The sequence below is a fragment of the Sturnira hondurensis genome, unplaced genomic scaffold (genome assembly GCF_014824575.4).
Source record: "Sturnira hondurensis isolate 20B ecotype Veracruz unplaced genomic scaffold, ASM1482457v3 Scaffold0002039, whole genome shotgun sequence".
Taxonomy (NCBI): Eukaryota; Metazoa; Chordata; class Mammalia; order Chiroptera; family Phyllostomidae; genus Sturnira; species Sturnira hondurensis.
Genome location: NW_028074670.1, coordinates 3,276,933 through 3,295,843, shown reverse-complemented (window position 1 = coordinate 3,295,843; position 18,911 = coordinate 3,276,933). Strand labels below are relative to the sequence as shown.

At 41.3% G+C, this 18,911-nt stretch overlaps 1 protein-coding gene across 1 annotated transcript in view; it reads left to right on the top strand.

Moving 5' to 3' along the window:
- The window catches only part of DNAH6 (dynein axonemal heavy chain 6), a 261,664-nt gene that overhangs the window by 129,093 nt on the left and 113,660 nt on the right, over positions 1–18,911 (top strand). Inside the window, exons 40-45 of the mRNA XM_037039592.1 lie at positions 372–529; positions 2,438–2,569; positions 7,279–7,450; positions 12,398–12,544; positions 13,098–13,171; positions 15,081–15,235. Of these exons, the coding sequence (XP_036895487.1) occupies positions 372–529; positions 2,438–2,569; positions 7,279–7,450; positions 12,398–12,544; positions 13,098–13,171; positions 15,081–15,235 (838 nt within the window). The remainder of the gene's footprint in view (positions 1–371; positions 530–2,437; positions 2,570–7,278; positions 7,451–12,397; positions 12,545–13,097; positions 13,172–15,080; positions 15,236–18,911) is intronic.

Below are 18,911 nucleotides of genomic sequence, written 5' to 3'. Positions count from 1 at the left end.
TGCTGCTTCCTACTATGAAAAGAAAATGACCTTCCTAACCCCATGCTCAGTGGGAGTAGCTAGGATTGAGAAAGGTCAAGACCTACCTAGAGGGTGGGCATCATTGTACACCTCTAAGAATGAGGGTTAGGGACCCTGGGACAATGTGGACACCCAGCTAGTCCATATTTCTCTACAAGGTCCTGGGTGAAGCCAGAGAGAGGTCTCTCCTCCCCAGGCAGGACTCTGTTGGGGTCCTCCTCACTCGTGACAGGACTGAGCTTCTCATGACCTGTAGGGTGCTCATTGAGTCCAAGCCTTAACTAAAGTTAGTTTTATGTTTGCCAAAGGCAAATCTTGATTCTTAAATTAAATTCATCTTAATTCCCCAGGAGCACCAGGAAACAAGCATGTTGTGATTTTTGTTGATGATTTAAATATGCCCAGACTGGATCGCTATGGCTCTCAGCCTCCAATTGAATTACTTCGGCAGTATCAAGATTTTGGTGGATTTTATGACAGAAACAAACTCTTTTGGAAAGACATACAGGTTACTTTAGGTTTTAAATTTGTTTACATTTAAACAGCAAGGAAATATGGTATGTTACAGCGATTTTTCACCTTTTTCATCTCATAGCACACATAAACTAATCACGGAAATTCTGCAGCACACCAAAAATATGTTTTCAGTCTGAAAAGAAATAGGTATAATTTTAATTGATTTACAAAAAATAATGATAATAATAGTAATTGCCTACACTTTTTGCTCCATAGTGACTTTTTAAAAAATCTGGTGCCTATACTTGTGTATAAGGATTTCTGGTACAAAGAATTAAAATTTATTATGCGGTGTGATCAAGAAAATGCAACCCTATTGTACGACCTACATATTTGTGGTTCAAGACAGAGCTTTCACACAGATGGCTATTGTTGTGTTGGCAGCTGTCATTTTTTTATTTGACAATCTAAGGGAAAAGAGGTCAGCGCTCCTGACTAAACGATCGGATATTGCACGTTTAAAAAATTCTTGCGGCGCCCAATTGAAAGCCACTGGTGTGTTAGTTTGCTTTGGTTGCCATAACAAAGTAACTCAAACAACAAAATTGTATTTTCTCACAATTCCAAGGGTTAGAAGTTTGAGATCAAGATGTCATCAGGGTTGGATTATTCTGAGACCTCTCTCTTTTACAATTGGCTGTCTACTCCTTATGTCTTCTCATAATCTTCCCCCCCGTACTCATCTGTGTTCAAATCTCCTCTTCTTATAAGGACACTGATCACACTGGGTTAGGGCCCACCCTTATGACTTCATTGTAAATTAATTACTTCTTTAAAGATCCCATCTCCAAATTCAGGCCCATTAAGGCTTCAACACACAATTAGCCAGGAGGAGGGAAAGAAAGGCACAATTTAGCCTACAACCTATGGCTTCAGTGTTTTGTATGTGTAATTCAGTTCATCAGCGCACATTGAGTTCTTGCCACATTTGTTTTTGGGAGATTCATGGACAGGTGAGACAGCCCCTGCCTCCCATAGGCCTCAGCTTCGGAGGGTAGATGGACATATATTTATAAGAAAGGGTGATAAATGGAGAGAGATGGGAAGGAAGCAGGGATGGAGGCTGGGGAGGATGAGAGAAGCCTTCCCAGAGGAAGTGAGATCAGAACAGGTGTTTTTGCAGGCAGAACGGGCAAAACAAGGAAAGAGAGCATCTTGCAGCTCAGAGGCAGGGGATGTGGGACACCACAGTGGTGTGGAATGTGAGCACCAAAGCAGCAGGAGATACAGAGGTCCGCCAAGGGGCCATGGTCCCAACGATGAGAAGTGTGGGCTTATCCTCTGAGTGACAGGGAGCCACTGAAGGAAATGCTATGGAAAGATCTGCTTGGCTGCAGGGAGGAGTGGACTAGGGAGGAGGCATGACCAGAGGCAACTGCAATGTCGTGTGTTGCTCTGTTGATGAAAATGTGACCAGAGACTTCAAGGAACCTAATCGTGTATTTCCCCAAAGAAGCAATTATTCAATGCATGCTAATTCAGTGTTCCCGGCAACTTTATAGAACACAGCTACCACAAATAATGAGAATTGACTATACTTAGTATTTGTTCAGTGAATATAGTTTAACTTAAGATAAAAGGTCTTATAATTTTTTAAGATTAAATTTGTAAGTAGGAGTATTTGTATAAGATGAGTTAGCTGAGGCAGATGAGTTACCTGAGTGACCTTGAGCAACTTAACTATCTAGGGCTTTCTTTTTTATCTATAAAAATAGGGGTAACAATCATGATCTCCTGGGGTGGTGGTGAAGATCAAGTCAGTTAATGTGTAGGAAAATGTAATGCAATGCAGGGAAGGGGCCAGGTCCTCAAAACTTATTGGTTCTGAGCCCTGCCATTAGAATGGACAGATCCCACCTCTTCCTTTGCTGAGTGACCCACGTGGCTTTTTCCCTGACAGGATGTAACTATTGTATCAGCATGTGCACCTCCGGGTGGTGGCCGCAACCCTGTCACCCCACGCTTCATCCGACACTTCAGCATGCTGTGTCTCCCCATGCCCTCAGAGCACAGTCTGAAACACATTTTTCAGGTGAGTGTGGATTTAAACTTAGGCAAGAGGGAAAAAGAAAACATATTTGTTCCCAACCCCCACAATCAAAACCGTGTGTTTCTAGTGAGCCTATCTGTCCCTTTCCTGAGCAGAAGCTGGGTAAACACAGGGCCTCTGGGCAGTAGCTGACAGGCATTTACATCACTGCCTGCTGTGTTTGTGGTTTCAGAGGTAGTTTTAGGAATGCAGAAAGGTTGTCAAAATGCAGCCCCTACCTTTAAAGAAGGCTGTACCCTGGGCCCTTGTGTTTTAGTACTCTGCACAGAGTTCTCAGCAGATCTTATCCACTGCCCAGCCCCCCGCCTCTGAGTTTATCTCCTGCCTGACCACCAAGTCAATGTGTCCACACACCCACCAGACGCAACCCCGGTACCCATCACAAGCCCAAGCTCAGCACAACTCAGAATTCATCACCTCCAGGACCACCACTGCTTCCACACATACTTCTCCCACCTGTACAACCTTCCTAAGAGCTATTTCCTCATCCTTTAGTTGGGGTGAAGAACTGTGTCTGTCCTGTGAGTGCTCAGCAGAAGGGTTCCACAAACGGGAGAAGGCATTATTTTCAATAGAATGATAGGGGGAAATGAAACAACATGGCTAAAGCAAGCACGCCATGACCAACTAGCAAAAGCTGCTCGGAGAAGATAGTCTGTGAGCTGAGTCCTGGCTGATAGGAGTGGACAGGAGGAAGAGATCCTGGGGACAAGGTACATGGGTGAATGCATTCTCAGAAGCAGGAAGTGATGTGGGGTGTACAGGTAGAATGAGACAGTTAGGGGACAGTTAGGTCTGGAGAAGCTGACTTTGGTGGTAACCACCTAGGAGCCACAGAGGGCCAGGGAGGCAGGCGCAAGTGAGCCTCTGTGTTTGCAGCATCAGCCTCTCCTGCCAATGGGAACAGAAAGGAGCAGAGAACAGAAAGGAGCAGAGCCAGGAAACATAACCGTGAGGACGTGGAAGCGGTTTTCATATTGAAATAGCTTACATACATAGGAAATTATTTTTAATCAGTTTGAAGTAGTTCCAATAAGTTGTGTAGAAGCTAATGCCAAAATAGAATATAAGAACTGCCACATTTTGAAATTTTTGGAGAGTACTTCAGAATATGAAAGGATGGGAGCTCTTATAAGCACCAATTGTAGAACAGACATGAAGTGGGTAGTCTTATGTATTAGACTTTTATTAGACATGTATTAGACATGTATTAGAAGACTTTTATTAAGTTCCCTCCTTTTATGTTGAGAACCCTTACATATATGTTTAGAAGTTTGAAATGATTCCCAGCTGTGCTATCCTGACACATTTTTTGATATGATCAGTGGTGAGAGGTGCACCAAGGAATTTACGCCTGATGATGAAGTGCTAAGTTTGCAAATTATTTCATAATTCATAAAGCAAATTCAAGGTTATTCCAACAAAAGCATCATTTGTTTACAGATTTTGTTTACTTATTTTTAGAGAGGCAGGAAGGGAGGGAGAAAGGGGGAGAGAGAAACATCAATGTGTGAGAGAAACATCAGTCGGTTGCCCTCATGTGCCCACAACCCAGGAATGTGCCCTGACTGGGAATCGAACCCATGACCTTTCACCTTGCAGGACAACTCCCAATCCACTGAGCTATCAGTCAGCACTCATCATTTTTAATCATTCTAAAATGCTTTACTGGGTAGAAGGAAAAGGTAGAATCTGGGGTCCTGGAAATGAAATGGCCTCCAACCATTAGCCTTCTCCCTCTGCCTATTAGATTGTCATGTCCGTGGAAATATGTCACTCAACAGGAATGTCATTGAGCAAGTATGTCACAGCTGTCACACTGAAAGCAGGAAGTGCTTCTTCCTACTGCAACTTAGAGGCTTATATTTAAAACTTTACTAGCTGTGGGTGACCATGGAAATGAAATGCAGCAAAGCTGAGAGACTGGGGGTGAGGGGGGTACCAGGTTGCACTGCATTCAAGTGGGGAGGTACATTTTCCTCATTATCAGAACAGGATATGTAACCTGTAGTAGGAAAAAATCTTGCTCTATATCCATGCATCCCAAACTTCACTTTTATCACAACTCATATAAGCAGGGTCCAAGCATTCATAGCCTACCTTCCCTGTCCTTTGTCATTTATGGAGGGGAAATAATCAAGGTATAACCAAGAGTTAAAGAAAAGCAAAATCTGTAAGTTAAAGTGCATTTGTTAACACCATATATATATCAATTTAATTTTACTGTGTAAAGAAGCCTAGGAGTCTAAATAGTATATATTTATTTCTAGTGTACATATAATGTTCTAATATTTCTACATGCATTTCTAATGCTCTAGTGTATATACAATGTTCTAAATATTAATTCTAAAACCATCAGTAACATCTCTGTACTTTCTTTGCTAGTCTGTTGCAAGTTACTTAAACAGCAGAGATATATGCAGGAAACACATCACTAATTACAGTTTACAGTTTGCACAGATTGGATTTGTATGGTTATGAGTGATTCACACTTAATCCACAATTAATACCTCAGTGTTTGTTCATCAGAAATTTATATGCCAGAAATATGTATAAGGGTAAACTAAATCACAAACAACAAATTAAATTGATAATGTCACTAAATTAGATGTAATTTTTACTTATAGCTTATAACAATAATTGAAAACTATGATCAACTCCAGAGAATACTATATCCTCAGGCCAAAGCATCCTTCCCCTAAATGGTGGGAATCCAGGATTTACCTGGCATGTATATTCTCAGGGGAAGCTTCCCAGGTGCGAAACATGTTATGTAAGCCAGACCTTTAAATGGAATACCAAGCTGCAGTCCTCACTAAATTCTAGCATGAGGTGCTTACTTCAATTTGTGAATATCAGTTTAAAGAAGTATTCACTGAGTACTGACTGTGCTCCAGACATTGGTATATCATTTTAAACAAAACAGATTTCATCCTTGTCTTTGTGGGGCTTCCACCATAGAGACCGATAGCAAACAGATTAACTAATCTATAACAGATAACATGTTTGTTATATATATGTTAAACTGCATTTTATATATAACATGTAAAATATGTTATGTATTAGTTGTATATAATTGTATTTGTGTTATGGAGAACAAGCTGGACAGTTTATATATAATGTATATATAATACATATGGTAAAATTTTTATTTTATATATATCAGAAGAGTCCTACTTAAAATGTGGGCCATATGAATAATGTTAAACTCACATTAGGAGCCCAGGAGAGCAAATGCCTCAAAAGATAGTCGTCATAAACTGTAAACAATAATGTCCCACAGGAGGCCCACTGAAAACAAATACTTCTGTTTATTTCAAAAAAATCTCAGCCCTGGCTGGTGTAACTCAGTGGATTGAGCACGAGCCTGTGAACCAGACAATCGCAGTTCAATTCCCACTCGGGGCACATGCCTGGGTTGCAGGCCAGTTCCCAGCAGGGGATGCATGAGAAGCAACCATACATTGATATCTCCCTCTCCTTCCCTTCCCCTCTAAAGATAAATAAATACAAATCTAAAAAAAAATCTCATATATGAGCCCTAAATTTAAAATCACAAGGACTGACTGACAAGCATTGATGCCCATTCTGGTGGCTTTTCGAGTGAGCAACTCCAAGGTTCATAGTGAGGAGAATTTATCTATACAAACCCGTAATGATTTTCCCAAGCAACTGGGGGCAGGAGGCTAGCTAATAAACATGTATTTTCAGAGTGTGGCAAGTTTTATACGAGAAGATCACAGAGCCGTGAGAGACTGATGGAGGACTTCCTTTAAATGGGGTAGTCAGGGGAGGCCTCTCTGAAGAGATGACATGTATCCTAAAACACAAAAGATGAGAAAGTCCCTCCCAAGCAGACAGACATGAGAGGGAGGGAGGAGGGTCCATGGGCAGAGTCCCTGAGGGAGGAGGGAGCTCGGGTGGTAAGGCCAGGGTGGCTGGGACAGAGTAACCAGCAGGGAGAGAAGGTAAGGTGAGGGGACTGGGCAGGGGCAGAGCACGGACACACGGGGTGCAGGGCCTGATTTGTATAATTAGAGTAACTGAAAGGAGACGAGAGTAGAAATGGAGAACAGTGAATAAGGGAGGGAGTGAAGAAGCCGAGATAAAAAAGAACTGGGGCTGGAATGGGATAGTGTCAAGGGAAAGAGGCAGGTTCAACAAATGTATTCACAATCGACTGTGAGACAGAGAATGAGAGATGTCCAGGGAGACTTCCAAGTCCCTGATCTGAGCAGGGAGCGGCTGTAACCTGAGCCAGGGGATCTTGTGACAGTCATCACAAGGAAGTTGCCTTTTAAGGAAGTCTATGGAATTGCTGGTCATTCACGGGTGAAAATCAAGGAGGACTTGGGTTTATTTCCCGATGAGTCTGGGCACCCTGTGAAGACCCTCTGGAGCCACTGTCTCTGCAACTGTCTCTGTTACTTGAGAGGAAGTTACGGTGAATTCACTAGTCAGGTATGAATGCTGGCTGTGCAGGCATCCGCAGACAATCACAGAAGACAGGAGTAGGCCCCTTCTTGAGAACATATTCTGAAACGAATGGAAGAGTTTGACCCTCAGACGTCCTTGCGTTGGAATTCCGCTTTCTAGATGTTATTAGAAAAGTCACCATCAAATCTGCAGCATTTGAAAGGTAAATTTTTGGCAGGAAAAAATTCTAACCTTCTGTATGTTTCTGGTTCTAGGCTATCTTAAATGGCTTCCTGAGTGACTTCCCACCAGCTGTCAAGCAAACCGCACACAACATAGTCGAAGCCTCAGTTGAGATCTATAGCAGAATGAGTGTCGATCTTCTGCCAACACCAACCAAGTCCCATTATGTCTTTAACTTGAGGGATCTATCCAAATGTGTGCAAGGTAGCGTGCGGACCCCTGATTCTATGACCTTCACACTCCCTTCATTTCTAGTCGCCCCAAATCTCTGGATAGAATGTGTATGTATATGTCTGTGACTTGTTGGAAATCTCCATACTTGTCCCTGTCCAAGTCACCCTCTACCCCAACCCCAGGCTGACTACTTCACAGCTTCCCTCAAACCGCCAACATTTCCTCTCATTTTTCACACCCAGCCAGGGACCTTTCTTTCTTTCTTTTTTTTTTTGAAAGTTAAACATTTTTTTATTGTTCATGCTGTTACAGCTGTCTCAATTTCCCCCCTTTGTCCCCCTCCCCTGCCCACCCCCCATTTCCACAGTCAATCCCCACAGTGTTATTCATGTCCATGGGTCATGCATATATGTTCTTCATCTAATCACTTCGCCTTCTTTCAACCAGTCCCCACTTCTCCCTCCTCTCCTACAGCTGTCAGTCTGTTCCATGTTTCTATGCCTCTGATTCTAGTCTGCTTACTAGTTTATTTTGTTCATTAGGTTCCAGTTATAAGCGAGATCATACGCTACTTGTCTTTCATTGATTGGCCTATTTTATTTAGTCTAATAGTGTTCAGTTCCATCCTTGCAGTCACAAAGAGTAAAAATTCCTTCCTTTTTACTGCTGAGTAGTATTCCACTGTGTAAATGTACCACAAGTTTTTTATCTACTCATGTACTGATGGGCACTTAGGTTTTTTCCAAATCTTGGCTATTGCAAATAACACTGCTATACTGGGTACATATATTCTTTTGAATTGGTATTTCAGGATTCTTTGGGTATATTCCCAGAGGTGGAATCACTGGGTCAAAAGGCAGTTCCATTTTTAATTTTTTGAAGAAATTCCACATTGTTTTCCAGAGTGGTTGTACCCAGTCTGCATTCCCACCAACAGTGCACTAGGGTCCCCTTTTTTCCACATCTTTGCCAGCACTTGTTGTTTGTTGATTTATTAGTGATAGCTGTTTTGGCAGGTGTGAGGTAATATCTCATTGTGGTTTTAATTTGCAACTCTCTGATGGCTAGTGCTGTTGAGGTTGGCATTCTCTTCAATAAATGGTGTTGGGAGACCTGGACTGGTACTTGCAAAAAAAATGAAACTAGACAACCAAACTTACACCATACCCTAGAATAAACTCAAAATGAATAAAAGACTTAAATACAAGTTGTGATACCGTAAAAATCCTAGAGGAAAACATAGGCAATAAAATTTCAGTTGTCTCACGTAAGAAATACTTTTGCTGATATATCTGCTAGGGCAAGGGAAACAAAAGAAAAAATAAACAAGTGGGACTACATCAAATTAAAAAGCTTCTGCACAGCTAAAGAAACCATCAGCAAAATGAAAAGGGAACTCACTGTATGGGAGAACATATTTGTCAATGATACATTAGACAAGGGTTTGATCTCCAAAATATAGAAGGGACTCATATGACTCAACAGCAGGAAGACAAACAATCCAGTTAAAAAATGGGCAAAGGACCTGAATGGACACTTCTCCAAGGAGGACATACAGAGGATCCACAGACCTTTCTTCTTACTTCGCTGAAAAACATAGAAGCAATCACACCAGAGCTGCCTCATCTTCCAAATCTCTCAGACAACCTGCATCCGCCTCCCCTCCTGCAGTAGCTGAGATGTTTCTGCCCCTCTCAGTAACCCCTCAGATACTGAATCCCAGCCCCTCCTGCCTAGGCAAGGATTTTGCTTTTATCATTCCTGTTTCTCTTCAGCATCGTTGATGTTTCCTCTTCTATTGGATCATTCCTAACAGCATAAAAACCTGCCACAATACCTCCCATCTTAATAAATAATTCTCTTTAGGCATCGTATCCCCTGCTGCTACCTCTTCATTTTCTCTGCCCTTTCAAAAAAGACCCCTTAAAGAATGGGCTTGCCTCAATGTCTCCTTATTTCCTCCAGTTCCACTCTTTAGTGTATTCCAATTAAGCTTTTGTACCTGACACTGCACTGAGCTACTCTTCCCCACCTCTCTATTTTGCAAATCCATCAGTCCTCAGTTTGAACCTTAACCTCTCCATACTATCAGTCACAACAACCCCCCTCCTGAAACCCTTCATTCTCTGACCTACTAGGGCACACGCTCTCCTGGATTCCTTCCTCTCACTGGTTGCTGCTGCTTAGTCTCCTTTAATAGCTGTCCCTCTTCTTCCCTACCTCAGAATGTTTGGATGCCCCAGAGCTCTTACTTCAGCCTTCTTTTTGGCTACACTTACTGCCTAGGTAATCTCAGTCATCTCCACAGTGTTAAATGCATCTACTCAATGATGATGCTTGACTGTCTGCCTCCAGCTTCCCGTCTCCTCTCAGTGTCTGATTTGTATATGCAACTCCCTTCTCAACAACCTCACTTAGAAATCCAGTTGCAGTTCTTAAACTTGGCAGGTCCAAATCCCTGCTTTTTGCCTCCTTCCCAGCCGAGTGTGCCCTGACCTAGATGAGGGGGCTACCATTAGCCTCTCTGGCCATCAGCTTTGGGGCATCCTTGTTTGCTCTCATTCCTTAACGATTCCCATCTAATCCATCAACATCCCCAATGGCTTTAATTTCAAAATATATTCCAGATCTTACCATTGCTTAGCACTCCACCCACTACCATTCTAGCCCAAACTACTGTCATGTCTCATCAGGATATCTAACAGAGAAGGCCTCCTGTCTGTCTCTGGCCTCCACTTCCAGGCTGCCCGCTTACCCAGCCTAAAACCAAGCTCTGCCCTACACACAGCAGTCAGACTCCCAAGGCTGCTTCCCCATAACCTGCCTTGGGACTGAGGCTCTGTCAGGTCTGGAACCAGCAGCTTTCTGCCTTCATTGCCTACCACTTTTCTCCCGGCTGCTACCCTCTCCTTGCTGCTCCTGAAATAGGGCCTGCCCAGGAGCCTCTATACACCCCTTGGAATGTTCTTACCTCAAATATTCACATGACTCACTTTCCCTGTTCAAATGTCACCTCCTCCTCTTCCTCTCTAGATCCCTTTATAGCACTGACTATTTGAAAATATACCCTAGATATTTCTCTGCATATATGTTTGTGTCTATGTCTCTCCCAAAAGAATGTCAGCTCCATGAGGACTGTTTTTTCAGTTCACCCAGTGCCTAGAATCATGTCTGGCATTGAATGAATGGATGGATGGATGGATGTCACAGAATGTCAGAAATGAAAGAATTCTTTTTACAGTACCTAGACCAAGTCCTCATCTTATTTTGTGCATAAGGGCATCAACTCTTAGCTGTTCAGTGATCTTCTCTCCTCCCACCCAGTGCTGAGTCCCTATTCAATTCCCTTGTTTCTATATACCATTCAACATTTTATTCTCACAACGATTCAAACAAACTGAATTACGTGAGTACGTTTTAAGCGTCTGTGAAGTAACATGAGTGAAAGCTCTCTAGCACTTCCATGGAAAACAATGACTGGGCTCTCCAAAACCCTGCTTCCTTTTCTGTCCTCATCAAAATCTCATTCACATCCAAACACAGATGAGATCTATTGTATATTTAAAAGACAGGGAATGAATTCGGAGATAATGGCCGATAGTAGGAGCTGAAGCTTGGCTTTAAGATCACTGACCACTCTGTTGGCCCTCCCTGGTGCTCAATTCTTGCCACAGGTCCATTACCTTCCAATTCCCATTCTGATGACTCCAAACCTCTCTTTTCCCTTTCCTGCCTGTAACCTTCCTCCTCCCCCAGGGCTCTCAAAGTTGGCACACGATCCTTGCTACAGAACAACACAGTGACTTGTATTTCTCCTCCACTAAAATTTAACCTTCTATATTAGCAGCTTAGTCCTTGAATTCAGGAACTATTTTTTTCTAGAAAACATTGGAGTATGGCTTTGTTTCTGTAGTGAATTGCTTTGGACTCACTTCCTGGTGCTCAGACAGTCTAACCTAGTCATTTATTTATCATTCTTCCCCATTGTCTTTCGATTCCTATTTTTTAGGTAATTTCTGAGCCTCAAAGTCCAGGGTGTATTTTATCTCCAACAAAATCATAAAGTATCCAAGAAGTATCAAAATAATTACAATTTTGAATATCTTTTCCCTGTCCTCACATTTTATTAAAATGTCCTGAAAATGCTCTTACTTTACAAATATTAGCTGAGAATAATTAAATCTTTAACCATTTCAAGGAAAATATATCACATATATACACATGCACACATGTGAGCTGCAAAAAACAGTGTAACATTATCTACAGAGATCCCCTATTAGCCAAAGCAGCATGAATGGCACCAGCTATGTCGTATAGTACCCTCTGCCAGCTGTGTGTACCGGGCACATGGGAGGGATCACCCATCCTCCTCTGCGCACTGCGGGGAGTCCCATGTGAAGGGTCCCTGTGGAGAATGAACACTTCCTGGATTTCTTTACATCATTGTTTTCATTGTAACTTGAGATTATTAAAACTGTGTTTGCAGTTATAATTTATATAAATACAAAGAACACTCGGAAAAAAATTGAGCAGAAGCCCAAAGGACCAGCGGCATTTGACAAGGACTGAACATAGAAGAAGGTTAAGAGAGGAAATTTATATTTTGAAAACAGTTTACAGGTCAGGGGTGGAGAGGAAGCTGCTAGATGAAAATATGTGTGTTAAAGATGGCACTCTTCACTTAACACACTACAATGAAATGTAGTAACAACATGAACATTGCTTACACTCTGAAGTCTGCCATGTCACGTGCTCAAGTAAAGGAACATCACACAGCAAGAAAAAAACATGCTGTCAGGTAATCAGTTTTGCTTTCAAAAATGAGGTCTCTATTATTCTATGTGCGTATCCACTGGGGATACACTCATTTCTGGTAGTATGGGGATAACATTGGGCCTAAGGGTCTTCTAGTTCATAAAATTAATACTATATATTCCGCAAATGTAGGATTTTCTTTTTCTTTTTTCTCAAAAACAGGTATACTCCAGTGTGACCCAGGGACAATAAGAGAAGAAATGCAGATATTTAGACTCTTCTGCCATGAATGTCAAAGGGTCTTCCATGATCGCCTGATTAATAATGAAGATAAGCACTATTTCCATGCTATTTTGACAGAAATGGCCAGTAAATATCAATCTTTATTTAGCTCCTTTTTTTTAGTTGAAAAGTAATTTGGTTTCTATAAAGAACAATTAGAATGAGCTCATGCAGGAGAAAGCAAAGTGGATTTTAGACTCTCCTAAGTAAAAGTTTTGTCTTCAATGATTCAAATATATAAATACATGAAGTATTATAAAATTCATTGTATTGAAATTCAGGAAGGGTTAATATTTCAAATTCAGTATAGAATTCAATAGAATTTTAAGTAGAGGAGAAAACATAGGAGAAACAGCATTTTGTCTTATAAGAAGCCAGGATATTTCTAAAGCATTTCTTATTAATATGTATTCAATATCTATTAATAAAATGCTTGTTAATATTAAGTGTGCTTAATTTTAAATCTGACAGACTATCAACCAAACTAAAGTGCTACAACATTAACATGGCTTTCTCTGTTTTATTTATAATACTTAAGGCTTCAAGTAAAGTAAAAGCTAATATTATCCTGTATATTTATTATTAAAATACTGGATTTAATCTTTTCATTATATTAAAATTAATTTTGGTTTTTGAACAGACAAACATTTTGGAATTGTAATTGACTTGGAATATTTTTTGACTAAGCCCATCATATTTGGAGATTTCATTAAGGCAAGTATGTTCTAATGACTGCATTTGAGATTGTAATGATATGAACATTATTATTATAATCCTTATAATTTGAATATCACAAAGATCAGGTTCGCGTTCTACAAGAACTTCGCACGTGTGGAGATCAAAGATCTAGATGAGGGATCGGCAAACTGTGGCCCATCATCCAAATCTGCCTTCTGCCCATTTCTGTAAAGTTCTGTACGAACACAGCCTTGAAATTCCACTGGACAGTGCACTATTTACATGGTTGCTTTCACATTCCAAGGCAGAGTACAGATTGTAAGGTCTGCAAAGCCTAAAATATTTACTATATGCCCTTTAAGGAAAAATATTGCTGACTGCTGATCTAGCTACATTCATTTTGATAACAGTTTGAATCCGAGACCCATCGGGTATTCAATTTGTGAGGAGGTTTAGTCTCTAAACTCAGCACTGGACTGCCACGTACCATAGCGCATGTGCCTGTGCAGCCTCCGCTCTGATGCTTCCAGTGATGGGAAGCTCATTTGTTAGCAGTGCTGCCCTCTTCATTTCAGAGTAGCTCTAATTAGCAGGAAAATTTTCCTGTATTCAGTTCCTCATCTGTCACTCCAATAGCATCCACACCTGGGCCCTAATTTCACACTCTCGACCTGCCTAGAATAAGTCTCTCATCTAACCACCCTATCTTTGTTGACAGACAGATATCTTGTTTTAATTCAACATTCCTAGTGTCTGTGAGAGGGAAGAGCCATGTCTGCTTTGTTCACCCTAAATCCCCGAGCAGAGCTGGATACAAAACAGGCTCTCCATCAATGCTGATAAAACACAGGAATGGCCTCATCTTCATACTATATGTATGTGATGCCTCACCCCTCTACTAAACAGTGACAGATGAAAAACATAAACAATTTATTTTATTGCCCTGCCTGGTGTAGCTCAGTGGATTGAGCATGGGCCTGTGAAGCAAAGGGTCGCTGGTTCAACTCCCAGTCAGGGCACATGCCTGGGTTGCAGGCCAGGTCCCCAGTAGGGGACACATGAGAGGCAACCACACATTCATGTTTCTCTCCCACTCCTTCTCCTTCCCTCCCCTCTCTCTAAACATAAATAATAAAATAATTTTTTTAATTTTTATTTTATTAAACACAATGTTCAAAATTTGCTTTCAGGTGGTGATTATGTTTCCTGTGTGTTTCCAGTGACATTATTATCAAATGGGGGAATAAAGCAAAGGGCTCTTCTTGCATTGCCTACATGCATTGTAATCAGAGTTCCCAAATAAAAATTCCCCCAGGGTGGTTGCTATGGCAAAGAAAAGGCATCATCAATAGGTCCAAACAAGACCTCAGTCCCCTATGGTCTATACTACATTTCATTCTCAATGATGGGTTTAATTAGATGACTGCTGTGTAAAAACTACGTGTAATTCTGACATGATTTTTTATAACCATAGCAGTCTGCATGCATGACTTTGAACCCATTTAGTTTTACTGATGTCAACAGCCTAAGAGCAAAATTATGAAACCAGAGCAAGGTAAATAAGAACAATATAAAACCTACTTCTGGGCTCCTATGTAAATTTTATTGCAAACAAAATTGAAATTAAAATGTACCACTTAAAGAAGTTAGATGAAGTGGACTTTCACTTATCCATGAAAATCTGTGCTTCATTTGTCCCAATTCCCTTGTTTTGAAAACCCTCCCAGCATATATGTAAGCAGTGACTAAATAGCAATGTAGATAAAATAATGTTCCCTCCTAAGGTCAGGTATGTTTCATATTATTTATATATGTGTGTGTTCCATATATATATGAAATATATATTTATGTTGATATATATACATATATATATAGAGAGAGAGAGACATACATAAAATCTCAGAATTGATTCAACTTGTTTCTTCTCCCATAAATTATTTCATAGTTTGGAGCAGATAAGTCTGATCGGATTTATGAGGACATGCCTGATATGGAGAAAATTGCAAATGTTCTACAGGACTATCTTGATGATTATAACCTTACAAATCCCAAAGAAGTAAAGTTGGTGTTCTTCCAGGATGCTATAGAACACGTTTCAAGGTATAGTGCTGTAAGATGCCCAATAATTCATTGATCTAATTTCTTTTATATTAAAAGGTAAGATTAAGTTGTACAAAACCCTTTACATAGATTACTAGATAGACAAAGTTTTATACCAAATCTTGCTAAATTTATTTTTTATATATTTTAAATCTAAATGCATGAACTTCCTGTGGAATCCCCTCAGGGTTACTGTGTTTGCTAAATTTTAGCAGATTGTTTTCTGCCTATTTTAAATGCCCAGGATCATTACAAGAAAGGGTCTAAGACATTCACAGAGATACACGTACAGTGTAACAAGGCTGATTACATGCATGCCTACAGAAGGAAGTGTTCAACATTATAGAAAAACAAGTTGAAGGCAGGATCATACATTCCGTCTGCTTATGAGTCGGACTTTTATCCATTGCAAGTATCCTTTAAGGCAGTGGTCCCCAACTTTGTCACCCAGGACCAGTTTTGTGGAAGACAATTCTTCCATGGACTAAGGGTGGGGAGCATGGTTTGGGGATGATTCAAGCGCATTACATTTATTATGCATTTTATTTCTATTATTATTACATTGTAACACATAGTGAAATAATTATGCAACTCACCATAATGCAGAATCAGTAGGAGCCCTGAGCTTGTTCTCCTGCAACTAGGCAGTCCCTTCTGGGAGTGATAGGAGACAGTGTAACCCAAAGCATGTTTCTTGTGTCCAGTCTACTCCGTAATCTCATTTCAGTTGCTGTCACTGCAGAAAACCCTGCTTCACAAAGATAGAATGTTGGAAATGGAAGCAGGCTTTTCAGTGCTTTTGTGGCAATCTCGGTATATTCCACCCTGACTTTAACCCAAAATGTATGGAGATTTGAAGTTGTCTCAAACATACTTTTAAGGCCACTGTCATTTGTGATCTCAAGCAGCTGGTCCTCTTCTAGCATGTCATAATTACATTAGCCAAGATTAAAATGAGGGAGAGAATCCTAGAAGCAGCAAGAGATAAGGGGACAGTCACCTACATAGAAGTTCCTGACAGACTGTCAGCTGATTTCTCAAAACAGACCTTACAGGCAAGAAGGGGCTGGAAAGAAGTATTCCAAGTCATGAAATCCAAAGACCTACATCCAAGATTGCTCTGTCCAGCAAAGCTTTGGTTTAGAATGGAAGGGCAGATAAAGTGCTTCTCAGATAAGGTCAAGTTCAAGGAGTTCATCATCACCAAGCCCTTATTATATGAAATGTTAAAGGGACTTATCTAAGAAAAAGAAGATAAAAAATATGAACAGTGAAAGGACAGCAAACTCACAGTTATACTCACAACCACACCTAAAACAAAAGCAAACTAAGAGGACAGCTAGATCAGGAGTGGAACCATAGAAATGAAGATCACATGGAGGGTTAGCAACAGGAGAGTGGGAGGAGGAGAAGGGGGGAGAAGATACAGAGAATAAGTAGCATAGATGGTGGGTAGAAAATAGACAGGGGGAGAGTAAGATTAGTATGGGAATTGTAGAATCTAAAGAACTTGTGACAAATGGACATTAAGGGGGGAATGTGGGGGGAGGGGATGTGCAGGGGGAGGGGAATGAAGGGGGAAATGGGACAGCTATGATGGCATAATCAATAAAATACATTAAAAATAAAATAATGCTGCTATGGGAAAAAAAGCAACTCTGGCCAGTGATCTACCTTTAGAAAGCCATCTCACTTCTGTGTGTGAGAGAAGACATGTGTGCTCTGCATCCATCTCCTCATAGAGCTGTGTGCACAAATGTGAGTTAAGGGCATGTCTTTTAATGTGGTTGATAATTTAAGTTACACCCTGCAAAACAGTAAGTTCAGGTGACATTTTTCAGCTAGCCACTATTTCTCTATGGATGACACAGTGCATAGACTCCCATTCAGAAGTGACCTCTTTGACCCGAGGAGTGAAACCAGAAAGCCATCCAGTCATGGCAGCTTCTTCATCTGTGCATAGACCAGTTCAGTTTTCATGATGTTGAAGACTTGAATAGTGCTGCAGCTGTGGTGTTGGCTGGCAACAAAAATGCACATAACATGTCCTCATGCACATCCTCCTGAAAAATATATCACATGAAACAAGTATTCTTGTCTTGCTGTCAACATACCTGGATTGCATACCATGGTGACCCATTAATCCTCTCTAACAATTGTGCCTCAATATCCTCTGCTATTTCATCAGTTCATCTAATTATGGTGTGAGCCAAAAGAGGAACATGTGCCACCTTTGAACTGCAGCCTCTCCTGACAGGTCCTGACAAATGTCCTTAGCAGCAGGCAGGACCAGCTCTCCACCAACAGTGAAGGGTTTCTTCGCTTTAGCAATGTGTTTAGCCACTGAGAATAATGCTCTCAGTGCAGACACACTTGATGAAGTGGTGGCCTTCAATAATAGCTTCTGTTCTTTATGTTCATGTTTTTTTTTCTTTTGAAAAACTCCAAAGGCCTGTCTTTTGATGCAGGGTGCTTGGTCTCCATGTGGTGAAGCATTCTTGAAGGTCCCATGGCTTTGTTGGGTAGCCAGCACCACATATTACACAAAGTAGGCTTGGAGAATGTGAGTCACCTGTTGCAATGAACCCATAATCTAAGCAGGACACTTCATATTTTCTTTTAAACTCAGCTTTCTTTTTGTTAGCAGTCTTAGAGTCTTCTGTTGTCTTATTCCTGTGTCTTGCCACCTTTTCAAGTAAGCTTTCCAGCAATGTTTGTTTTTCATTCATTTTGGCTAGGGTTAGCGTGTGGGCTTAACCAAAACTGTGACTGAGACAAGTGGGCAGTGTGGGAAAGAGGCGTGGACAGACGTGGTAAATAAAATAATGGGCAGGCCACATGCAGATTAAAATAAGTGTCAGATTCTGACCCAAAGCCTGCCACCAGATGCAGCTGTGCAGTTGAAGTGCATCATCTCACTTACCACTATAGAGCCTGCCACCAGATGCAGCCTGTCACTTGCCACTCACTAACAGGATTTTGATATGAGTCTGCAAGCAGCTGTTTTACTATGGTCTCTGTGCGGCCAAACCTCTCTGCTAATGATAGTCTGTATTTGCAGCCGCTCCCCAGCACTAGCATCACCGCCTCAGCTCCACTTCAGATCATCAGGCATTAGATTCTCACAAGGTGCGCACAACCTAGAACCTAGATCTCTCACATGCACAGTTCCCAGTAGGATTCGTGCTCCTATGAGAATCTAATGCTACAGCTGATCTGATAGGGGGCGAAGCTCAGGCAGTAATGTGAGCCATGGGGAGCAGCTGTAAGTACAGATGCAGCTTCACTCCCTCGCCCACCTGTCACTTACCTCCTGCTGTGCAACCCGTTCCTAATGGGCCATGAACTGGTACTGGTCCGTGGCCTGGGGGTTGGGGACCCCTGCTTTGAGGGACATCTCTGACACCTAGGTATCCAGTCTAAATATCTGCAAACCAGGCAGACACCAACTGGCCTTTCACAACTTGCCTTTTGAAGTCCCATGGCTTCACTTCTACCATGCTCTGTTAGTCAGCAGAGTCATACAGGACCATACAGGTCCTTTCACAAGAAAGGATCAGAGACTCTATCTCTTGATGGGGTCAAAAACCAATTAGGACTAGGAACATTTCGCAGGCATATTTGGACAATACTGTGCGCCACAGAGAAATTAGGGAGTCGTTCAGAAGTCCTCTAG